General features: G+C 34.2%; 1 protein-coding gene across 3 annotated transcripts in view; it reads right to left on the bottom strand.

The window, feature by feature from the left end:
* Positions 1–20,767, bottom strand: part of LRP1B (LDL receptor related protein 1B) — a 1,933,102-nt gene that overhangs the window by 715,414 nt on the left and 1,196,921 nt on the right. For all 3 annotated transcript variants that reach the window (XM_050752792.1, XM_050752793.1, XM_050752794.1), the window contains exons 19-20: positions 15,283–15,363; positions 13,335–13,502 (exon numbers count right to left, since the gene is read on the bottom strand). In XM_050752792.1, the coding sequence (XP_050608749.1) occupies positions 13,335–13,502; positions 15,283–15,363 (249 nt within the window). The remainder of the gene's footprint in view (positions 1–13,334; positions 13,503–15,282; positions 15,364–20,767) is intronic.

Raw genomic sequence — 20,767 nt, 5'->3', positions numbered from 1 at the left:
AAGTTTGATGAGACACATGAATATATACATCCAAGAAGCTCAACCGTCCTCAAGTAGGATGAACTCAAAGAAATCCACACCAAAACACATTATAAACAAATTATCTAAAGAAAAAGGGAAAATCTTGAAAGTGGCAAGAGAGAGGATACTTATCACATTTGAGAGATTCTCAATAAGATTATCAGCAGATTTCTCATTAGAAACTTGGATAGCAGTGTGGGCTGATATGTATATCCAAGTTTCTGGTAAGCAATATTTTGATATATGTATATATACATATATATATGTATATATACATGGGTGATATGTTAAGTGTATATATACACGTACATATACATACATGTACCTATATATATGTATACCAGTCCAAACTGATCACGTGTGTGTGTGTGTATGTGTGTGTATAAATTTGTAAATTCAAAGTGTCAAAAGTAAAAAAAAAATCTCCTGGGCATGATGGCTCATGCCTGTAATCCTGGCACTTTGAGAGGCCGAGGCAGGCAGAGCACTTGAGGTCAGGAGTTTGAGACCAACCTGGTCAATATGGTGAAACTCCGTGTCTACTAAAAATACAAAAAAATTAGCCAGGCATGGTGGTGTACACTTGTAATCCCAGCTACTTGGGAGGCTGAGACAGGAGGATTTCTTGAACCTGAGTGGTGGAGGTTGCAGTGAGCCGAGATTGTGCCACTGCACTTGAGCCTGGGTGAAAGAGGGAGACTCCGTCTCAAAAAAAAAAAAAAAAAAAGAGAAAGAAATAAAGAAACAAAAAATAACAAAAATCCTATCATCCAAGAATCCTACATCTGGCAAAAGTGCCCTTTAAATTGAGGGTGTAATTAAGACCTTCCCAGATGAACAAAAGCTTAGGGAGTTCCTTACCGCTAGACCTTCCCTGAAAGAAATGCTAAAGGGAGTTCTGCGGTGAAATGAAAAGACAATAGAGAGTAACTTGAAGGTGTATAATGTATAAAAAAGTAAAAATTACAATAAAGTTAAATATGTGGGTAATTACAAAGTCTAGTATTATTTTAACAGTGGCTTGTCACTATACTTCTTGTTTTCTACATGATTTAGAAGACTAACTTTGAAAACATTATTATTCTAAAAGCTAGTATTATTGTACCTTTTGTTTGCAACTCACATTTTGTTTTGTATATAATTTAAAAGACTAATGCATTAAAAAAATGTTATTAGTTTGTTTCAAACACATAATGTATTTGGTTGGTGCAAAAGTAATTGCGGTTTTTGCCATTAAAAGCAATGGCTTTTGTACCAACCTAATACAAGGAGGTGATTTTGTGGCATCACTAACTGAAAGGAGTGCAGACAGAGATGTAAAGAAGCAGGGTTTTTTTATGTTATTGAAATTAAACTGCTATAAATACAAATTAGAGTGTTATAACTTTAGGATATTAAATGTAATCTCAGGATAACCACAAGGATAATAGCGATAGAATATACACAAAAGCAAATGAGTAAGAAATTTAAACATTTCACCACCAAATGTCAACTAAACATAAAAAGAGCAGTAGTGCAAGAATTGAGGAACAAAAAGTACCAAAAAATATATAGGAAACAAATGGTAAAATGACAGAAGTCCCTCCTGATCATTCAAGACTTAATAAAGGAAGGAAATACAGACATATGTTACAATATGGAAGAAACTTGGTGATATTATGCTGAGTAAAATAAATCAGTCACAAACAAAAACAAATACTGTAGGATTTCTTTTAAATTAGATACTTAGAGTTATTAAAAGCAGAGACAAAAAGTAGAATGGTTGTTTCCAGGGCCTACAGAGAAGGAAGAACAGGTAATTATTGTTTAATGAGTAGAGTTACAATTTTGTGAGATAACAAGAGTTTTAGATATGAATGGGTGTTGATGCTTGTACAACAATATGAATGTACTTAAAACCACTGAAATGTGCACTTAAAATCTTTAAGATGGTAGATTTTGTGCTATGTGTATTTTAGCACAAATAAAACAATGTTCTCATGAAAAAAATGAAGTCATGACTGAGTCAGTATTTGTATTTTTGTACAGTATTTATTGGTATCTCGTTTTCTATGTGATAAAGGTTAAAGCCTGCTGCTAAAGATGATGGTTTAGCTAAGATAGGGTATGATATAGATTGGAAGTCAAAATGTATTGGTTTTATTTTCCATTCCCTCTAAATATGTACTCAGTTTTCCATTAAAAATCAAGTTTTGATAGATACACTGCTTTGAGTGGATTCAACCTCCCTTGGTAGGACATTGGTTTCTTTCTGGTACATAGCATTCTCAAACTATCTTGATTTTCCACAAATAACATACATGATTGTTTGAAGCCAGAATCGCCCCTAAAAATGTCCTTAAGGTTCAAAAGTCGTTGTCTCAGTCAACATCTCTAACACAGATGCCATCAGCTCCTTCCAGGAAGCAGCATAAATGTTTTTGTTACCATTACATACTCATAAGGATACGATTTCAGCTTGCTGAGACCCTTTCCTCATCTTCAGTATATTTATTTCCAATAAAATAACTGAATTAAATGAGCTTGATATTCTTCCAGTTCGTATTTTTTTTTCAATCTATGAGATAAAATTTTATGAAAGACAACTATGGTCTTTGTGTGTACCGAAGAAATAGTGTGAGAATGTCCACAACTATTGCAATGAAAAAGTCCTGGAATCTATTTTATCAGGGTAAATTGTGAAAAGTAAAGGAGAATAGAAACAAAAAAGACAGACTTACTGTAACTATTTAATGTAAGGACCTAGATTCCTTCCAGTGTCCTTTGTGAAATTTCATTACAGTGATCTGTAGTAAGAAGAAACTCCTTTCTTTTGTCATCTTTAACTGAAATTGAGTATGCAATTGAGAGCAAGGGGTTCATTTAAATGTTAATCCACAGAAAGTTAGGGGAAAAAAAGAGATTATATTCTATACTTGCAGAGACAGGTGACTGGATATAGGAATTAAGAGCAGTCAGTCTTTGGAACTTCAGCTGCATAATCTTGGGAAAATACCTAAACCTCCCTGAATAGTATTTACTGTGAAGATTAAATGAAGTAACAAATATAAAATGTCTGACAATTAGTGGGTCATTAACATACATTAACTCCCTTTTCTTCCCCTATATTATCACCAATATCTTCTAATGGGCACTTACTTATTGTTAAATAATAATAAACAGAAAGATTTAAATTTTTTCTATCTTTCGGAAACTCACTATTGGGCAAAGCGGACATAAACAAAAGAAATAAACAATAACAAAAGATATGGAAGACAGCCTGTCAGTTTCATTTTATTGAATTGTGAACTTAAATCTCCAGTATTTATTGAATAAATGAAAATGATTACATTGTACTAAGAAAATGTACAAACTCGATTGATACAATTAGTCTTATAATATTATCATGACACTAAACTCTACGATCTAGGGGTAAGATAAAGAAAAAGAAAAAAAGTACTACCTACATAAGATAGGACAAACAAGGGATGGATTCTGAGAGTCTAATCAAATTTTGTGTCCAAGAAATACACTCTTTTATTCAACAATTACTTACTGAGCATTCACAGTATCAAATAACATACTTAACTGTAAAAGAAAAACACAAGATAAAATTAATCTAGTTTTCTTCTTAGATCTGGGAACAAGAAATTAGTGAGGAAAATGAATGAATGAATGAATGAATGAATGAATGAATGAATGAGTAAATGAAGAAAAAGCCAAAGGAGAAATTTCCAAAGCAAAAGCAAAGATAAACAGTTAAAACAGAAGAATAAGAGCATGTGTGCACATGTATATTAATAATATTACACAATTAGCTGCCTAGTGGACTTAGAAACTTGTTAAAGATTAGTTATAATAAATTTAAATTGTAGGTCAATACATACTTTTATACTTTTTTAGGAAAAACACGTTTCCTTCTTTATCAAGTACATGCTGAATTATTTGGTGTAAATTGTGTGGTTTTTTTTTTTTGTTTGTTTTGTTTGTTTGTTTGAGACAGTGTCTCAATCTGCCACCCAGGGTGGAGTGCAGTGGTGCAATTTCAGCTCACTGCAACCTCCACCACCCAGGTTCACGGCGATTCTCGTGCCTCAGCCTCCAGAGTAGCTGGGACTATAGTTGTGCTACCATGCTCAGCTAATTTTTGTATTTTTTGGTAGAGGCAGGATTTCACCATGTTGGCCATGCTGGTCTCAACTCCTGACCTCAAGTAATCTGCCTGCTTCAGCTTCCCAAAGTGCTGTGATTACAGGAGTGAGCCACCACGTCCAGCCTATCTGTTGTAAATTGTTATAAACATTTCTGAATGTAAATTTACCCGGGGAAATAGCTATCTAAAGATACTGAACACTTTTTTATATGTTTATTTCAAAAATGGTTTATTCCAGGGGTGAAATACAGTTGAGATTTCCCCAAAAAGTGTAGTAAAAGTTTACGTAATTCAATGAATTAAACTGTCAACAATGAGATGAGATAAATTTTATATGTGGTATTTAATAGATGTGATGTATATCCAGACTCTCCTTATTTTACTATACTGGCCAGAGAGTTAATGACTTATAAGAAAAGACTGAAATTTTATGATAACTTTATTCTTTATGTCCTTATAGGTAAATCCACCTTTTCACAAGAACCTTGCAATACATGAATAAAAATTGTCAGACCTGGGCTTTAGAAGAAGTTCCCTCATAACAAATTCTGTAGGGATCCAGACTTACTTATTTTTCCATTGAGACAGACTGTTCACCAAGTCTATCATTGATGGGCATTTGGGTTGATTCCATGTCGTTGCTATTGTGAATAGTTCTGCAGTGAACATACATGTGCATGTATCATAATAGAATGATTTATAATCCTTTGGGTATATATTCAGTATCGGGATTGCAGGGTCAAACGGTATTTCTGGTTCTAGGTCTTTGAGGAATCTCCACAGTGTCTTCCACAATGTTTGAACTAATTTACATTCCCACCAACAGTGTAAAAGCATTCCTATTTCTTCATAGACTCACTAGTATTTGTTTCTTAACTTTTTAAATGTTCACCATTCTGACTAGCATGAGATGGTATCTCATTGTGGTTTTGATTTGTATTTCTCTAATGATCAGTGATGTTGAGATTTTTTTCATATATTTGAAACACAGTGTTTTCTGAAAGTATATCTTCCTTGTCTATAAGAAGTTTAGAAATGAGAAAAAGAAACAGCATGACATTAAGAGAAAAAAAGTGGGTATAAATTAATCTAGGAGAAACTATTCATTTATGCTTTCCCATGTATTAACCATATTGATGATGAAAAACTGATCATCACTATAGAACTCCTTTTTGAAGAAAAAGGTAAGGAGGAGAACAAGACATCTGACTAGACCCAGCCAAGAAACTCTTCTTCCACACAGAGGAAACAAAATATTGAGTAAACTATAACACTTCAAAGAGATTTCTTGAGAGAAAATACTGAAAGTCAATAGCAGCAACACAGGTAACATGGGTGAAGAAGGAGGACATTGGAAGACCTGTTCATAGTTGCAGGATGTGAGAACTGGTCCCCAGAAACCAAACTAGACCTAAGGAAGGGAGCAAAACTTTGTCACACAAAAATAAAGAAAAATAATTAAAATAAAATGAAAAAAGCCTCTGAGAAATATGGGATTATGCAAAGTTATCAAACACACAACTCACTGGCATTCTAGGGAGAGAAGATTAAGCAACTTGGAAAACATATTTGAGAATATAGTCCATGAAAATTTCCCCAGTCTTACAAGAGAGGTCAACATACAGATACAAGAAATTCAGAGAACTCCTGCAAGATATATACAAGATGACCATCTTCAAAACACATAGTTATCAGATTTCCCAAGGTCAGCATGAAAGAAAACATCTTAAAGGCAGCTACAGACAAAAGTCATACCACCTACAAAGTGAATCCTATCAGACAAATGTCAGACTTCTCTGCAGAAACCTTACAAGCCAGAAAAGATTGTGAGCTTATATTTAGTATTTTTAAAAGAAACACCAAGCCAGAATTTCATGTCCTGCCAAACTAAGCTTCATAAACGAAGGAGAAATAATGTTTTCTTTCCCAGAGTAACAATAGCTAAGGGAATTCACTACCACTGGACTGGTCTTATAAGAGATGTTTAAGGGAGTTCTAAACATGAAAATAAAAGAATAATACTTGTTACTACAAAAACACATGCATATAGCCCACAGACCCTATAAAGCAACTACACAATCAAGAGTACAAAGCAAACTGCTAATAGCACCATGATAGAACCAAAATCTCTTATATCAATATTAACCTTGAAAGCAAAGAGTCTAGATGCTTCACTTAAAAGACAGTGACAAATTGGATTTAAAACAAAACAAGATCCAACTTTCTGTTGCTTTCTACAGACCCATCTCCCATGTAATGAGATAGACAGGTTCAAAGTGAAGGGATGGAGAAAGATCTATCACACAAACGGAAAACAAAAAAGAGCAGGGATTGCTATTCTTGTCTCAGGTAAAATAGACTTTAAACCAACAACAGTAAAAAAGGGCAAAGAAGGGGATTACATAATGATAAAGGGTTCAATTCAACAAAAATACTAACTTTCCTAAATATACATGCACCCAACATTAGGGCACCCAGATTCATAAAACAATTACTTCTAGATATAGGGAAAGACTTTGACAGCTACACAATAACAGTGGGAGACTTCAATGCCCCACTGACGGCATTAGACAGATTCTGAAGGCAGAAAATTAACAAATGAATTCTGTTACTCAATTAAATTCAGCACTCAGCCAATTAGATTTAGTAGACATCTATAGAATACTCTACTCAACAACCAGAATATATATTCTTCTCATCTTCACTCGAACATAATCTAAGATCAACTACATGCTCAGTCATAAGCAAGTCTCAATACATTTTTAAAAAATCAAAATCATATCAAGCATCTTCTAAAACTATAGTGAAATAAAAATAGAAATCAATATTCAGAGGAACTATCAAAACCACACAATTACACGGAAATTAAACAACTTGCTTCTAAATGACTTACGTGTAAACATCAAAGTGAATGCAGATATTTAAAAAAATCTTTGAAACAAATGAAAAATAGAGATATAGCATATTAAAATCTGTGGGATTTGACAAAAGTTGTCTTAAGAGGAAAGTCTATAGCACTAAACACCTACCTCAGGAAGATAGAAAGATCTCAAATTAACAATTTAACATTGCACCTTAAGGAACTAGAAAATCAAAAACAAATCAATCCAAAGCCTAGCAGAAGAAAATAAATAACTAAAAATGAAAGCAGAACTAAAAGAAATTTAGAATCCCAAAAGACTATACAAAGGATCAGTGAAAGAAAATGTTAGTTCCTTGAAAGAATAAACAAGATCAAGAGGCCACTAGCTAGACCAACAAAGAACAAAAGAGAGAAGATCCAAATAAGCACAACCCCAAAGGACAGTGGTGACTGGTGACATTACAACTGATCCCACAGAAATGCAAAAGATTCTCCGAGACTATTATGAATGCCTCTGTCTGTACAAACCAGAAAACCTAGAGGAAATGAATAAATTCCTGGAAACACACAACTTCCCAGATTAAATCAGAAAGAAATGGAAACCTTGAACAGACCAGCACCCAGTTCTGAAGCTGAATCCATACTAAATATCTTACCAGACAAAAGAGTCCCAGACCAGATGGATTCACAGGCAAATTCCACCTGACCTACAAAGAAGAACAGGTGCCAATCCTACTGAAGCTATTCCAAAAAACTGCAGAGGAGGGACTCCTTTGTCGTTAATTCTATGAAAGCAGCATCATCCTGATACCACAAATCAGATACAATGAAAAAAGAAAATTACAGGTCAATATTCCTAATGAATACAGACACAAAAGTCCTCAACAAGTTACTAGCAAACTGAATCTAGTAGCATATTAAGAATTCAATCCATCGTGATTAGTAGGCTTTATTCCTGGGATGCAAGTTTGGTTCAACATACGAAAATCAATAAATGTGAACCACCACACAAACAGAATTAAATATAAAAACCATATGATCATCTCAATAGATGCAGAAAAAGTCTTTGATAAAATCCAACATCCTTTCATGATAAAAACCCTCAACATACTAAGCAACAAAGGAATATTTGTGAAAATAATAAGAGCTGTCTGTGACAAATCCACAGTAAACACCATACTGAACAGGCAAAACCTGCAAGCATTTCCCCTAAGGACTGGAACAGGACAAGGATTTCTACTCTCACCACTTCTATTTAACATGGTAGCAGAATTCCCAGAGAGAGCAATCAGTTAATAGAATGAAATAAAAGACATACAAATAGGAAATGAAATGGTCAAATTATCTGTCTTAACTGATGATATTATTCTATCTAGAACCCCTAAAGACTCTTCCAAAAGCCAACTATCCCAGATAAGTGAATTCAGTAAAATTCCAGGATACAAAAGTAACATACAATCATTAGTAGCATTTCTATACATCAATAGCACTCAAGCTGAGAGATGAATCAAGAATGCAATCCCATCTACAATAGCTACAAAAATAAAATATCTAGTAATACGTCTAACCAAGAAGATGCTGAAAGAAATTAGAGATGACACAAACAAAAAACCATTTCATGCTCATGGATTGCAAGAATCAATATTATTAAAATGTTCATACTGCACATAACAATCCACAGATTCAACACCATTCCTATCAAAACACTAGCATCATTTTTCACAGAATTAGAAAACCATTCTGAAATTCATATGGAAAAAAAAAATCCAAATAGCCAAAGCAACCCTAAACCAAAAGAATAAAGCTAGAGGCACCACATTACCCAACTGCAAACTATACAACAAGGCTACAGTAGCCCAAATAGCATGATAATGGTACAAAAACAGACACACAGATAAATGGAACAGAATAAAGAACTCAGAAATAAAGTTGCACACCTACAGCTGACTGATCTTCAACAAAGTCAACAAATATAAGCAATGAGGAAAGGACTTCCTATTCAATAAATGATGTTGAGAACACTGGCTAACCATATGCATAAGAATGAAATTGTAGCCCTATTACTATATACAAAAAAAATAAATAAATAAAAACTCAAGATAGCTTAAAGACTTAAATGTAAAACCTCAAACTATAAAAATCCTAGAAGAAAACCTAGGAAGTACCCTTTTAGATATTGGCATAGGCAAATAATTTATGACTAAGTCCTCTAAAGCAATTGCAACAAAAGATATTTATAAGTGAGACCTAATTAAACTAAAGACCATTTGTCAAGTAAAATAAACGTCAACAGAGTAAACAGACAACCTACAGAATGGGAGAAAGTCTTTGCAAACTATGCATCTGACAAGGAACTAATAGCCAGAATTTATAAAAAACTTAAAGAAATCAATAAGAAAAAAAACAAGTTCATTAGAAAGTAGGCCAAAGACATGAACAGACACTTCTCAAAAAGAAGACATACAAGTGACCAGGAAACATATGAAAAAATGCTCCACTAATAATCAGAGAAATGAAAATCAAAACCACAATTAGATACCATCTCACACCAATCAGAATGGCTATTATTAAAAAGTCAAAAATTAACAGATGTTGGTGAGACTGTGGAGAAAAGGGAACACACACACACTGTTGGTAGAAATGTAAATTAGTTCAGCCCCTGTGGAAAGAAGTTTGGATATTTTTCAAAGGAGTAAAAACAGGGCCAGGGGCAGTGGCTCAAACTCGTAATCCCAAGAGGCACTTTGGGAGGCAAAGGTGGATGGATCCCATGAGGTCAGGAGTTTGAGACCAGCCTGGCCAACATGGTGAAAACCCATCTCTACTAAAAATACAAAAATTAGCTGAGTGTGGTGGCTCACACCTGTAGTCCCAAGCTACTCCGGAGGCCGAGAGTTGTGTGAACCCATGAGAATTGTGTGAACCCAGGAGGTGGAGGTTGCAGTGAGCTGAGATCACACCACTGCAGTCCACCTTGGGCAACAGAGTGAGACTCAGTCTCAAACAACATCATCATCAACAACAACAACAACAACAACAACAACAACAGAACTACCATTTGACCCAGCAATCCCATTACTTTGTATATACCAAAAGGAAAATAAATCGTTCTACCAAAAAGACACCCATACTTGTATATTTATCACTGCACTACTCACAGTAGCAAAGACATGGAATCAACTTAAGTGCCCTTCAGTGGTGGATTGGATAAAGGAAATGTGATACATATATACCATGGAATACAATGCAACCATAAAAAGGAACAAACTATGTCATTTACAGCGACATGAATGCATCTGGAGGCCATAATCCTAAGTGAATTAACACAGAAACAGAAAACCATATATTACATGTTCTTACTTGTAAGTAGGAGCTAAACCTTTGGTACACATGAACATAAAGATGGGAACAATAAGAGTCTCCAAAATGGAGAGAGGGAATGGGAGCAAGGGCGGAAAAAGTACCTATTGGCTGCTATGTTCACTATCTGGGTGACAGAATTAATAGAAGTCCAAACCTCAGCATCATGCAAAATACTCTTACAATAAACCTGCAAAAGTACCCCCTGAATCTATCATAAAAAATAAAATTTAACAAAAAATAAATTATTTTTGCAAGTGATTTTAGAGAGAATACATATTGAACTTAAGTTAGAAATTTTCTGAAATGAAGATGATATATGGAATGTTCCATTTCCCAGTTTTTCCTCCTCCTTTACTATCAAAAGTTAATTTAAGGGTATTTCTACCCTTCTGAAAACAATTTGAGTTGAGAGAAATTGCACCATATGCTCTGCTTACCCATGCAGTGTAAAGCAAAGTGCTGAGCGATTATATGGTGGATTTGATCAGTTTTGACAACCAGTCTTGAAATTCAAGACAGAATCCCCTGCTCTTTCTTCCACAGCAGGTTTGGGGACTGAATTATATGACTAATTAAAGCAAATTTCTACTTTACCTTGGCAATCGCTCACAAACTCTGCACGTGCAAATGACTTTGCTGATCAGCTTTAACAACCTGTGTCATCATTTTACAACTTCTATACCAGAATATACAATCAAAATAATAATGAATAGCAATATTTAAGTTCCACTTGAAATCCTTTGAATTGTCTTTTATCAAAGTCATCCTAGAACGTTAACTTTCCTCAATTCCTCCACCTTGTAGTCACCATGTAGAATATTTGATTAGGGAATCCTAGTCAAATGTATAATCTGATCAATATAAATTGGTTCAAGAACTCTCCTCATTCTTTGTTTGAAGCATGTCAAGGAGTCATGTGGACTAATTGGATCATTTCCGTAATTATATAAGAAATACACGACATTCACATTGACAGTATACCCTTTATAGTAATCTATTAGTGAAATTGAGGTGCTCTAAATAAGGCCATTAACATTAAATAGCCACTGCTTCTATAACAGTGAAACCTGAAATATTATCTACAGAGCCTACAAAGCGATGCACCACTAAATTTGGACGTTCATGAGGGAAAAGTAATCTTTTAAAAATTTCATAATATGTAATAATTGTTTAAACTTAGTGATAAATACACATACAAGAGAAGGATGTGATCTCACATCTGAGATGACAATAAATTAATTTTAGGGCAATTTATATTTCACAGCACATTATGGAGCAGTATTAACAGACCACAGACGCACACCCCATGAGGAGCCTTAAAAGACATCTGTGAGGAAGGAAAAATACTGTTTATATTTAAAATGTTATGTAGTGATGAAATGTCAACCACTCTTAGATGAATGTTTCAAATACTAGCAAAAAAAGAAAAAGAACTTTACATACACTTTTTCCTTTTTCACTCAATAGTAATAATATGCAAAAAGTTCTAGCTCATATATACTCATGGAACAACTAAACAGAGAAATGGATAAGGTAATGAGCTAGAAGAGGTAAAGACAGAAGATCAAGGTTTTGAACTTATTACCTAATGGAGAATGAGATATAATATTAAATGGTAGCTTTATTGATAATCCATTCTTCAGATTTTTGAAGCAAAATTGAATTCAAATATGCTCATGTTGAATCTTATAGGATGTCACAAATAATTTCTTCATTTGTTTTTACTATAATTTCTACAACGTCCATTGCCAGGGAAAGACACGAACCATGTCAAGACCATTAACCATGAGAACTTGTGTTCCATTGCCTCAGGGTATATAGGTCATTGTTTAGCCATATTTGGATCTTTACTGTGACTCTTATAATCCAGGTTATCCAGGTAAAATAAAAATTCACACAATACGTATTTTAATACATCACCCAGGGAATCTGCAAAACAGCTGGACTTCTTCTTAAAAACCTAGTATTATGTAGATAATTTAATAACCACTGTTTTAAGAATTTACAGTTTAAAGGGAAAGAGGGGAAACAAAAGACAAAAGGAATCCATGTGAGATAAAAAAATTTAGAAACTGTCTATCTTATATGTTGACAAATATTGCAAAAGACAAAAATATCTGTGTAAAACATTTTAAAATGCTTTATTTTGTTCATGGAGTATATGATTCCTTTACCCCTCCACATTAAATAAATTACTTTGTTGCTTGTTTGGGCTAATATTTAAAATGAGCAGGTGCCATATGCATTCATCCTTTTATTTATTCTTTAGTCCTCAATAAATATTTGTGAGATAAATGAAATAAACATCTTTCAGTTTCTTAGCAGAAAAAAATCTATTAAAATGGTACTAATTATATGGTTGTTTGACAGTCTAATGATTTTTTTTGTGTGACATTTCCAACATGACTTTTAAATTATTAATATGCTCTATGACTGATCAAATTTTGCAAAGTAAGCCAGGCAAATGACAGGGTTATCATCCACATGGATATGCTGAGAGCCATGGTCATAACCTCCTTCCTTTCTTAGCTTGTACTCCAGAACGTCAATCAGTTGGAAATACATCCTCATTTAATCAGGGATTATTTCAAACCTCATGTAAACAAATTTTGTATGGAAATATAAATAAAATTATTCCTTTCTTTTTTTTCTTTTTCACTGTTGAAATAGTTTTAGGGTTTGGATGAGATTAAAGAGAAGTAAAGCATGGAGTAAATGTAGAAAACAAAGACCACAGAAGGCATGCAGGAATAAAGAGGTATTGAGGGGAGAAACCAAAGGGAAAAGCAAAGAGGGAAAGGAAAGAGATAGCAAATGATTTTACACAGTTCCACGTGTATATTTGTGCCTCATAAGCAATTTATTTGTTACATAATATCCTCTCTGTAATACTCTTAAGCATTATTATGCATCAACTTTTAAAATGAGATTTCATTAATTTATAAAATTACTAACCTTCTTTGGTACAATTGATCTGGGCTTCATCACTGAAGTCACCACAGTCATTGTCACCATCACAGGCCCAATGGCCTGGGATGCATCTGCCACTGGAACATCTGAACTGATTATCAAAGCAAGAGTGAACACAGCCCACCTCATCACTCCCGTCCCCACAGTCGTCATCTGGAAAGAAACATCAACATGAGGCAGTGAAACCTGAACCATGGAGAAAATTTTTCTTATGAAATATCTAACTGTTTTGTTGTTGCTGCTGTTGTTTGAGACAGAGTCTTGCTCTGTCACCCAACCTGGAGTGCAGTGGCGCGATCTCGGCTCACTGCAACCTTCACCTCCTGGGGCTCAAATGATTCTCCCACCCCAGCCTCCCAAGTAACTGGTACCACAGACATATGCCACCACGCCCAGCTCATTTGTTTTGTATTTCTTTAGTAAAGACGGGGTTTTGCCATGTGTTGGCTAGGCTGGTATCAAACTCTTGGCCTCAAGCAATCCACCCTCCTCGGCCTCCCAAAATGCTGGGATTATATACGTGAGCCACTGTGCCCGGCCCTTTTATTTATTCATTTTCTTCCTATATACAGTTTTTTTTTTTTTGGAAAAATGAATGATAAATTGAATCAGTGGAACAACATTTCTTATAAACAATGGAAGAATTATTTTCATCTTCATATTGCTTCTCCTTTGATTTAATATCAACTGCTAAACTGAGAGAAAAAAATCCTTGACTTTGGATTTTGAAGCTTAATTTCTACTCCGCACAGAAATAACTAACCACTGACTGAATGCATCTACACACCTCGAAATAAGGAGGCAATGGTGACTGTAGGAATTTCATGAAATGATACAACCAATAATGTAATTATCGTGGAAGATTATTACTTAAACCTACACTTCTTATGCCCCATAGTTTATAATTCTATCTTTAATACCCTTCCTTTCTCCCCATTCTCCAACATGAGAACCCACTGTGTACTCCTCTTCCCTTGGATCTTCTGTATGTATTTGTACTTGGAAACTATTGTACAGTATCATTAGAAATGATTTATATTCTTTATTAACAACTATTTCAAGAGGGAGAGGAGAGAAATGTGAAGTAAAATTAGATCAAATTAAAATAAATGAGTGGGAATGTATTGATTCCTATATAATTCATTTACCTGTACTTGGCATAATTTAGCATAGTAATACAATTGAATATAAGAAAAAAACACCATTAGAACATAAGAGGAGGCCGGGCGCGGTGGCTCAAGCCTGTAATCCCAGCACTTTGGGAAGCCGAGACGGGCGGATCACGAGGTCGGGAGATCGAGACCATCCTGGCTAACATGGTGAAACCCCGTCTCTACTAAAAAATACAAAAAACTAGCCGGGCGAGGTGGCAGGCACCTGTAGTCCCAGCTACTTGGGAGGCTGAGGCAGGAGAATGGCATAAACCCGGGAGGCGGAGCTTGCAGTGAGCTGAGATCCGGCCACTGCACTCCAGCCTGGGCGGCAGAGCGAGACTCCGTCTCAAAAAAAAAAAAAAAAAAAAAAAAAAAAAAGAACATAAGAGGAAACTGACAGAGTTGAGAATGTCTGGGTAATTCCATAGCAATGTATAAGCTTCTCCTCCTGAGGTTACACGCATGTTTTAGGGAACCCGAATTGTCCAAGTTATTTCCTCAATTGTCCACCTTACTACATGTTTGTAGAATTAGACCATGTCCAACATAAACATTTGATAAACAAATCTCTATCACAGATCCATGGGGCAAATATTGAGCTCCATTATCTTTAATGCTAATTCCCACTGATGTGCCAGCTGCCCGCTCACTACTTGTTTTAGCCATTTATCTTGGCTCTTCAAGCTTCCCCTACAAAGTACCTCTGAAGAAAGCCAGGCAGTCCAGACCACCAAGCCCCCAATCAAATCAGTGCTATACAGTGAGCATTTGGTACTTGCCAGAGTCGCAGTGCCATTTGCTGCTAATGCATCTTCCACTTTTGCATACAAATTGTGTTAGTGGCTCACAAGTTGGGAATTCTGTGAAAGATATAAAAACATCCAAAAGGTAACATGTTATTGACTGTGCATGACTTAATTTGTATCATTTGCTAATGTGATCAGAACTCCTTCCCTGTTCTCTACAAAGGCACAGAGGAAATGGCAGATAAACAAACACAGTGACTATAACTTCTTGAGGACATAGGACTCACATACTTTTATTATATTTTAAATGAGTGCTTTCCAGTGACTGAAAGCCTAGGAGAATTATTTGATGAAGGAAGGATCATTCAGATTCATTATACTGCTAGAAAAATGAATAGATGTCAACTCCATGCACCAAGGGACTCAACATTCACTCAGTGGATAACAGCTAATGGAGCTGTACACGCTGGAGCTGCAAAGTAATGTGTTTATGCTTTAACAGAGGAAAGCCTTTTCTGAATACAGAGAGCCAAAGATGGAAAGTCAGATCTCACTCTGCCTCTGAAAGATGTTAACATTATAAGGTGAAAGTTAAAAAAAAAAAATAAACACAATAAAATCACTTAGGTAAGCCAGTATCACCTAGTTACCAAGAAAAGTATGAAATCTTAGTCTATGAAAAAAAAAAAAAAAAAGTGAAAACCTGAAAAAAAAATAGTAAAGAATTAGATTTTAAGATGAATTTTACACAATTAAATCAAGAGACCTCCTTACTAACCTTTAGATAATTATAACAAAGAGGAATAGAATTAGCATAGAAAAAAGAGTTTGAAAAATATAATTAGCCAATTTGAATATCAATACATCTAAAAGACAACACTGTCACAATAAAATCTGATAATCAATAGCCAAAAAAGAGGAGTAATAGTAGTGAGAGAAAATATAATTGCTGAACACTTTATCCAAGGAATTTCGAATTGTTTAGTAATATGTCCCAGGAGAAAGTTTTATTTTCTCTAATTCATATATGGTGAAAGTTATTCACCTAGAGTTTATTTAAGTTGCTCAATATCAGACCTTTAAGCTCTCAGGAGAATATGAATAGCATTACAAATCTTCACACACAAGAGCTCATTTAAAAGATATCTAAAGAAGAAAAAGAAGAAATAACAAACTATTGGTTTAATTACACAAAGACAGAAAAAAATAGACCTATGGTCTATACGGTTTTTTTTGTTTTTTGTTTTTTGTTTTTTGAGACGGAGTCTTACTCTGTCACTCAGGCAGGAGTGCAGTGGTGAGATCTCGGCTCACTGCAACCTCCGCCTCCCGGGTTCAAGCGATTCTCGTGCCTCAGCCTCTCGAGTAGGTGGGACTACAGGCGCGTGCCACCACACAGGCTAATTTTTTGTATTTTTACCGGAGATGGGATTTCTCCATGTTTGCAAGGATGGTCTCGATCTCCTGATCTTGTTATCGACATGACTCGGCCTCCAAAAGTGCTGGGATTACAGGAGTGAGTCACTGCACCTGGCCCATATTCTTTAATTGTTCTTGTGACAGCAGAAGCCAACGACATTTTGTGACTATCTGTTTTTCCATTTAAGACAACTGACATAGAATCATAGAATATATTTGATGGAAGGCAATGCAGAGAATACAATTTGAAAATATTTACAAATATTTTACAAATATTCTCTGCATTGTCTCAGGGCTACTAAGAACAACTGATGGCTGAACAGGCTTGACCTCAGGTACTCAAACCTCTTCAGCCAAATCTATTCAAATGTTACCCATCAATCAATCGATCGTTTCAATTTTGTAGTTTTGAGCATTATTTTATTTTGGAGAAAAATGTATGAATAACAAAAATATATTTCTCTGCTTAAAAAACGGACTAATTGTGTCCAGTCGTTTTAGCTATAAGGCAACTGAAACTCAGAGAAATTAGACTTGCCTAATGATACATGTATCTCCTTAAGGAAAAACAGGTCTTAGAATTCAGTTCATGAAGCTCCCCATCCAGCACTTCTTCTACCATACTCTATCACCAATTTTCTATCTCACTTTCCCTTATCATTCATGAATGTACCTACATTGTTATTTTACTCTCCTCATATTCTTAGCATATATTAGGCATAAGGTTTAAACATTTCTCATACATTGTTTCATTTTGCAAAGGAGTACTTTCTTATGTTTATCAGAAACGTGTCTCTAAATACTTTCACTATTTTAGGATTCAGTTAACAAGATTTTGTCCATGTCAGTCACTCCTTCATAAGTTTCTTTGGTTGGTTCCTTAACAAGATAGTGAGAACTTACATTTATGTTTCAAGAATCAGCACGAAAGTTGTCTGAAATATGCTTTTTTCCTTAGAAAGAAACTGTTTAGCGGATGTACTGCAATGTAGAAGATGTACTGTAGACAAGAGTCAGGACATTTAAATGAACAATGCTGGATATTTCCATCATTTAGAGGTTTTTTTAATTATCTTATTTCTAAATTATATAACACTATCAACTTTTTATTTATTTTTATAGGGCAGATTGTACCAAGATTCACCTAATCATTTCTGTGACACTTTTCTAAGGTTTATTCCTGATAATTTCCTCCTAAGAGTTGAGGACTTCACATAGTACTCCAGGTAGTTAGTTCTATACAAAATTAGGTTACTAAGTATTTTCTTAGTACATTAACTAATAAAGCACATTGGTGATAGTATCTTTAGGAAATGAGAATTTCAAGTGATATTACTGCAACTCCTCTAGAATGGTTTGCATTTTTACCTTAAAATCTATAACATTTTTAAGTTTATATTAGTACGGTTCTTGGCAAATCACAAGTAGTTGGAATTAATAGTAAAAGAGGAGCAAATTAATTTTGCCTGACAGTGTAAAGACTTACCTTGTGTGTTATCCTAAACGTAACGCCTGAAATTAAAATTAGAGGCTAGAATATTCACCTCCATTCTTAAAGTAGTGAAACAACAAATCAACTTGGGGCATGCAAGGACTCTCTCTAATATGTAGCAGAGCTGGGAACAGAGAGTCGGTCAAGGACACCACCAGAGACAGCCAATGAATGGTCTACAGATGGTAGCCATCTTTTATATTGGTAACTTGTCCGGTGACAAAATAAATTGATATTACTTCACAAATAACATAAAGAGAAAGTGGTGGCTTCATACCCGATCTGATGGATTTCGCTGTCTTGGTTACCTGTTTATTTACTTTTTAAAAAGCAATTTATTTGTGCGAGTTTACATCTAAGTACATTCATCTAAGGTATTGACATTTGAATGAAAATTATTGTAAAACTTAACAAATTTGTATTGTTTCATGATTACCAAAACCACATCTTAAGATATGAATTTTAAGATAAATTTAACTTTTTAAAAACCAGACAATGTCATGAGAGCCTAAATGTGATGCAAAAAAAAGAAAAAAAAAATAGGTAGAAAGGAGGCAAAGACTTATATCAAAAGCTATCCTGCAGAAACCCAACAAATATTCTGTCATGTAAGGGGAAGTACTAGGAAGAAAACTGAAAATGCCTAAAGGCATAATTTAATCAATACTTCTAAGGAAGTTTCTTTTATTACCTAACGAGATATTGAGAACTTATGTTTATGTTTCAAGAATCAACACGAAAGTTGTCCAAAATACGCTTTTGTCCTTAGATAGATAATAACTGGTTAGTGGATGTACTGCAGTGTAGAAGATGTACTGTAGACAAGAATCAGGGCATTTAAACAGAGAATCAACTCAAGTTTTTGTTCAAATGAGTAAACAATAAAATGGGGACTCAGATATGATGAGATCTAATCTTTAAAAATAACAATACATCTTTTTTGACTCTATAATAAGTTAATTCAAAATTTTGTATCTCTCGTCTATAAACTTAGGAGCATATTAATCAATATTCCAAGTTTTGCTAAGAAAAAAATATATCATCCTAAGTATCTGAAAACTTTTGAAACTGATGATATTTCATTGGTTAGGAAATTTTCCATGTAAGTTTTAAAATTATTTCCAACTGTTAGATTTTAACACTGAAAAGCAGTCAACAAATGAAGTGGAAATTAGCTCTGAATATATAAAAAAAAAATTCTCAAACTAAATTTAAAAATCGAAAATCCAATACATTCAACCTCTAAGAAAATGAGACATTCGCTTTCTGCCCACACTGAATAAAATATAAACACATATAATGTAAACGTGTGCTTAAACAATTATATATTATATGTGACTAATTTTTTTAATGATAGTTACATCATGTCTCTTGTTGTTAACCTTATAGTCTGACTTAGCTTATGGAGAAAAATTCCTGTAGAGAAAAACACTGAGAACCAGAATAAGGCTGAAGGGAAATAGTAAAGAGAGTAAAGTTATTATCTGAAGATGTACAGGAGAAAAGTTATTAATGTTTGATTTCTGTTTCATTCTCAAAGTACTATGACTGAGTAAATCACTCAGTCTGCCTGGTTTCAGACTTCTGGATTATAATCTTATCTCTTGGGTCCTGTACGTCCTAGCGATCAAGAAGTCAGAAGACATATCATCTAGAAATGCATAATATCCTGAAAGCATTTAATGTAGCAAAAAGTAGGGTTCACCACTTGAATAACTCCTGGGGTTATCACAGCATTACAATAAATCACAATAATTGATTATTGTGCTTTAAAAACCTCTTAAAATACATTTAATATTTTTCCTGTTCTTTCATATTAGTGTTAATTTAAAAGTTGAAAATAGCATCTGAATATATCAGTTTATTTCTGGATACCTGCTCTGTTAAAATGCCCTTATGAATTCTTATATTTGACAAAGATTTAAATATTACACACTTTTTTTTATTTCTTGACTTTGCATAAAAATTCTTTGACTTTGGATACAAATTGCAGGACACTTGCAAGAATTACCTGATTAACTCAGAAAAAGAGAAAAATTATGAACAAAAATGGCTTACATTTCATCATGTTACAATTATAGAAAGGAAAAGAAAACTGTATTTGATCTTGGTAGTTACTTAAACCTCATAGAATATTTAATATGGATTAATGGACTGTTAAAAATCTTCTATGATTGCAGGTAGTATGCTCAATTTACCTATTATATGTTTCACTTAAAATTTATTGTCAGGTTATATGTAAGCTATTATGTAAATGGCTACAATTGTCTTTCTCTCAAGGGTAATCATGATTGGTATGGTGCTTATATTTATCCAGTACACAAAGCTTAGAGGAATGTCTCCCAGGAAGGTAGATTTCAAATCTAATTCAGGCTTCTTTCTTGTCTCTGACCTATGAATTTTCCTTATTCCTCCTCCTTGCCCCCCAAAATAATATTTTTAAGTAATTTGCTAATAAAGTCTCAAAACCTATAAGTTTCAGATCATGTAACACATGTCCTACACAGATAAATTTATCCTTCAAAATTATGTATGTGGAAATTGCATAGAAGATTCAAGTTAACATTAATGACAAGAATATTGTACAAGTCCAGGCTTAGGAAACTG

The sequence above is a fragment of the Macaca thibetana genome, chromosome 12 (assembly GCF_024542745.1).
Source record: "Macaca thibetana thibetana isolate TM-01 chromosome 12, ASM2454274v1, whole genome shotgun sequence".
NCBI classification, from domain to species: Eukaryota; Metazoa; Chordata; class Mammalia; order Primates; family Cercopithecidae; genus Macaca; species Macaca thibetana.
This window is presented reverse-complemented; position numbering and strand designations above follow the sequence as displayed.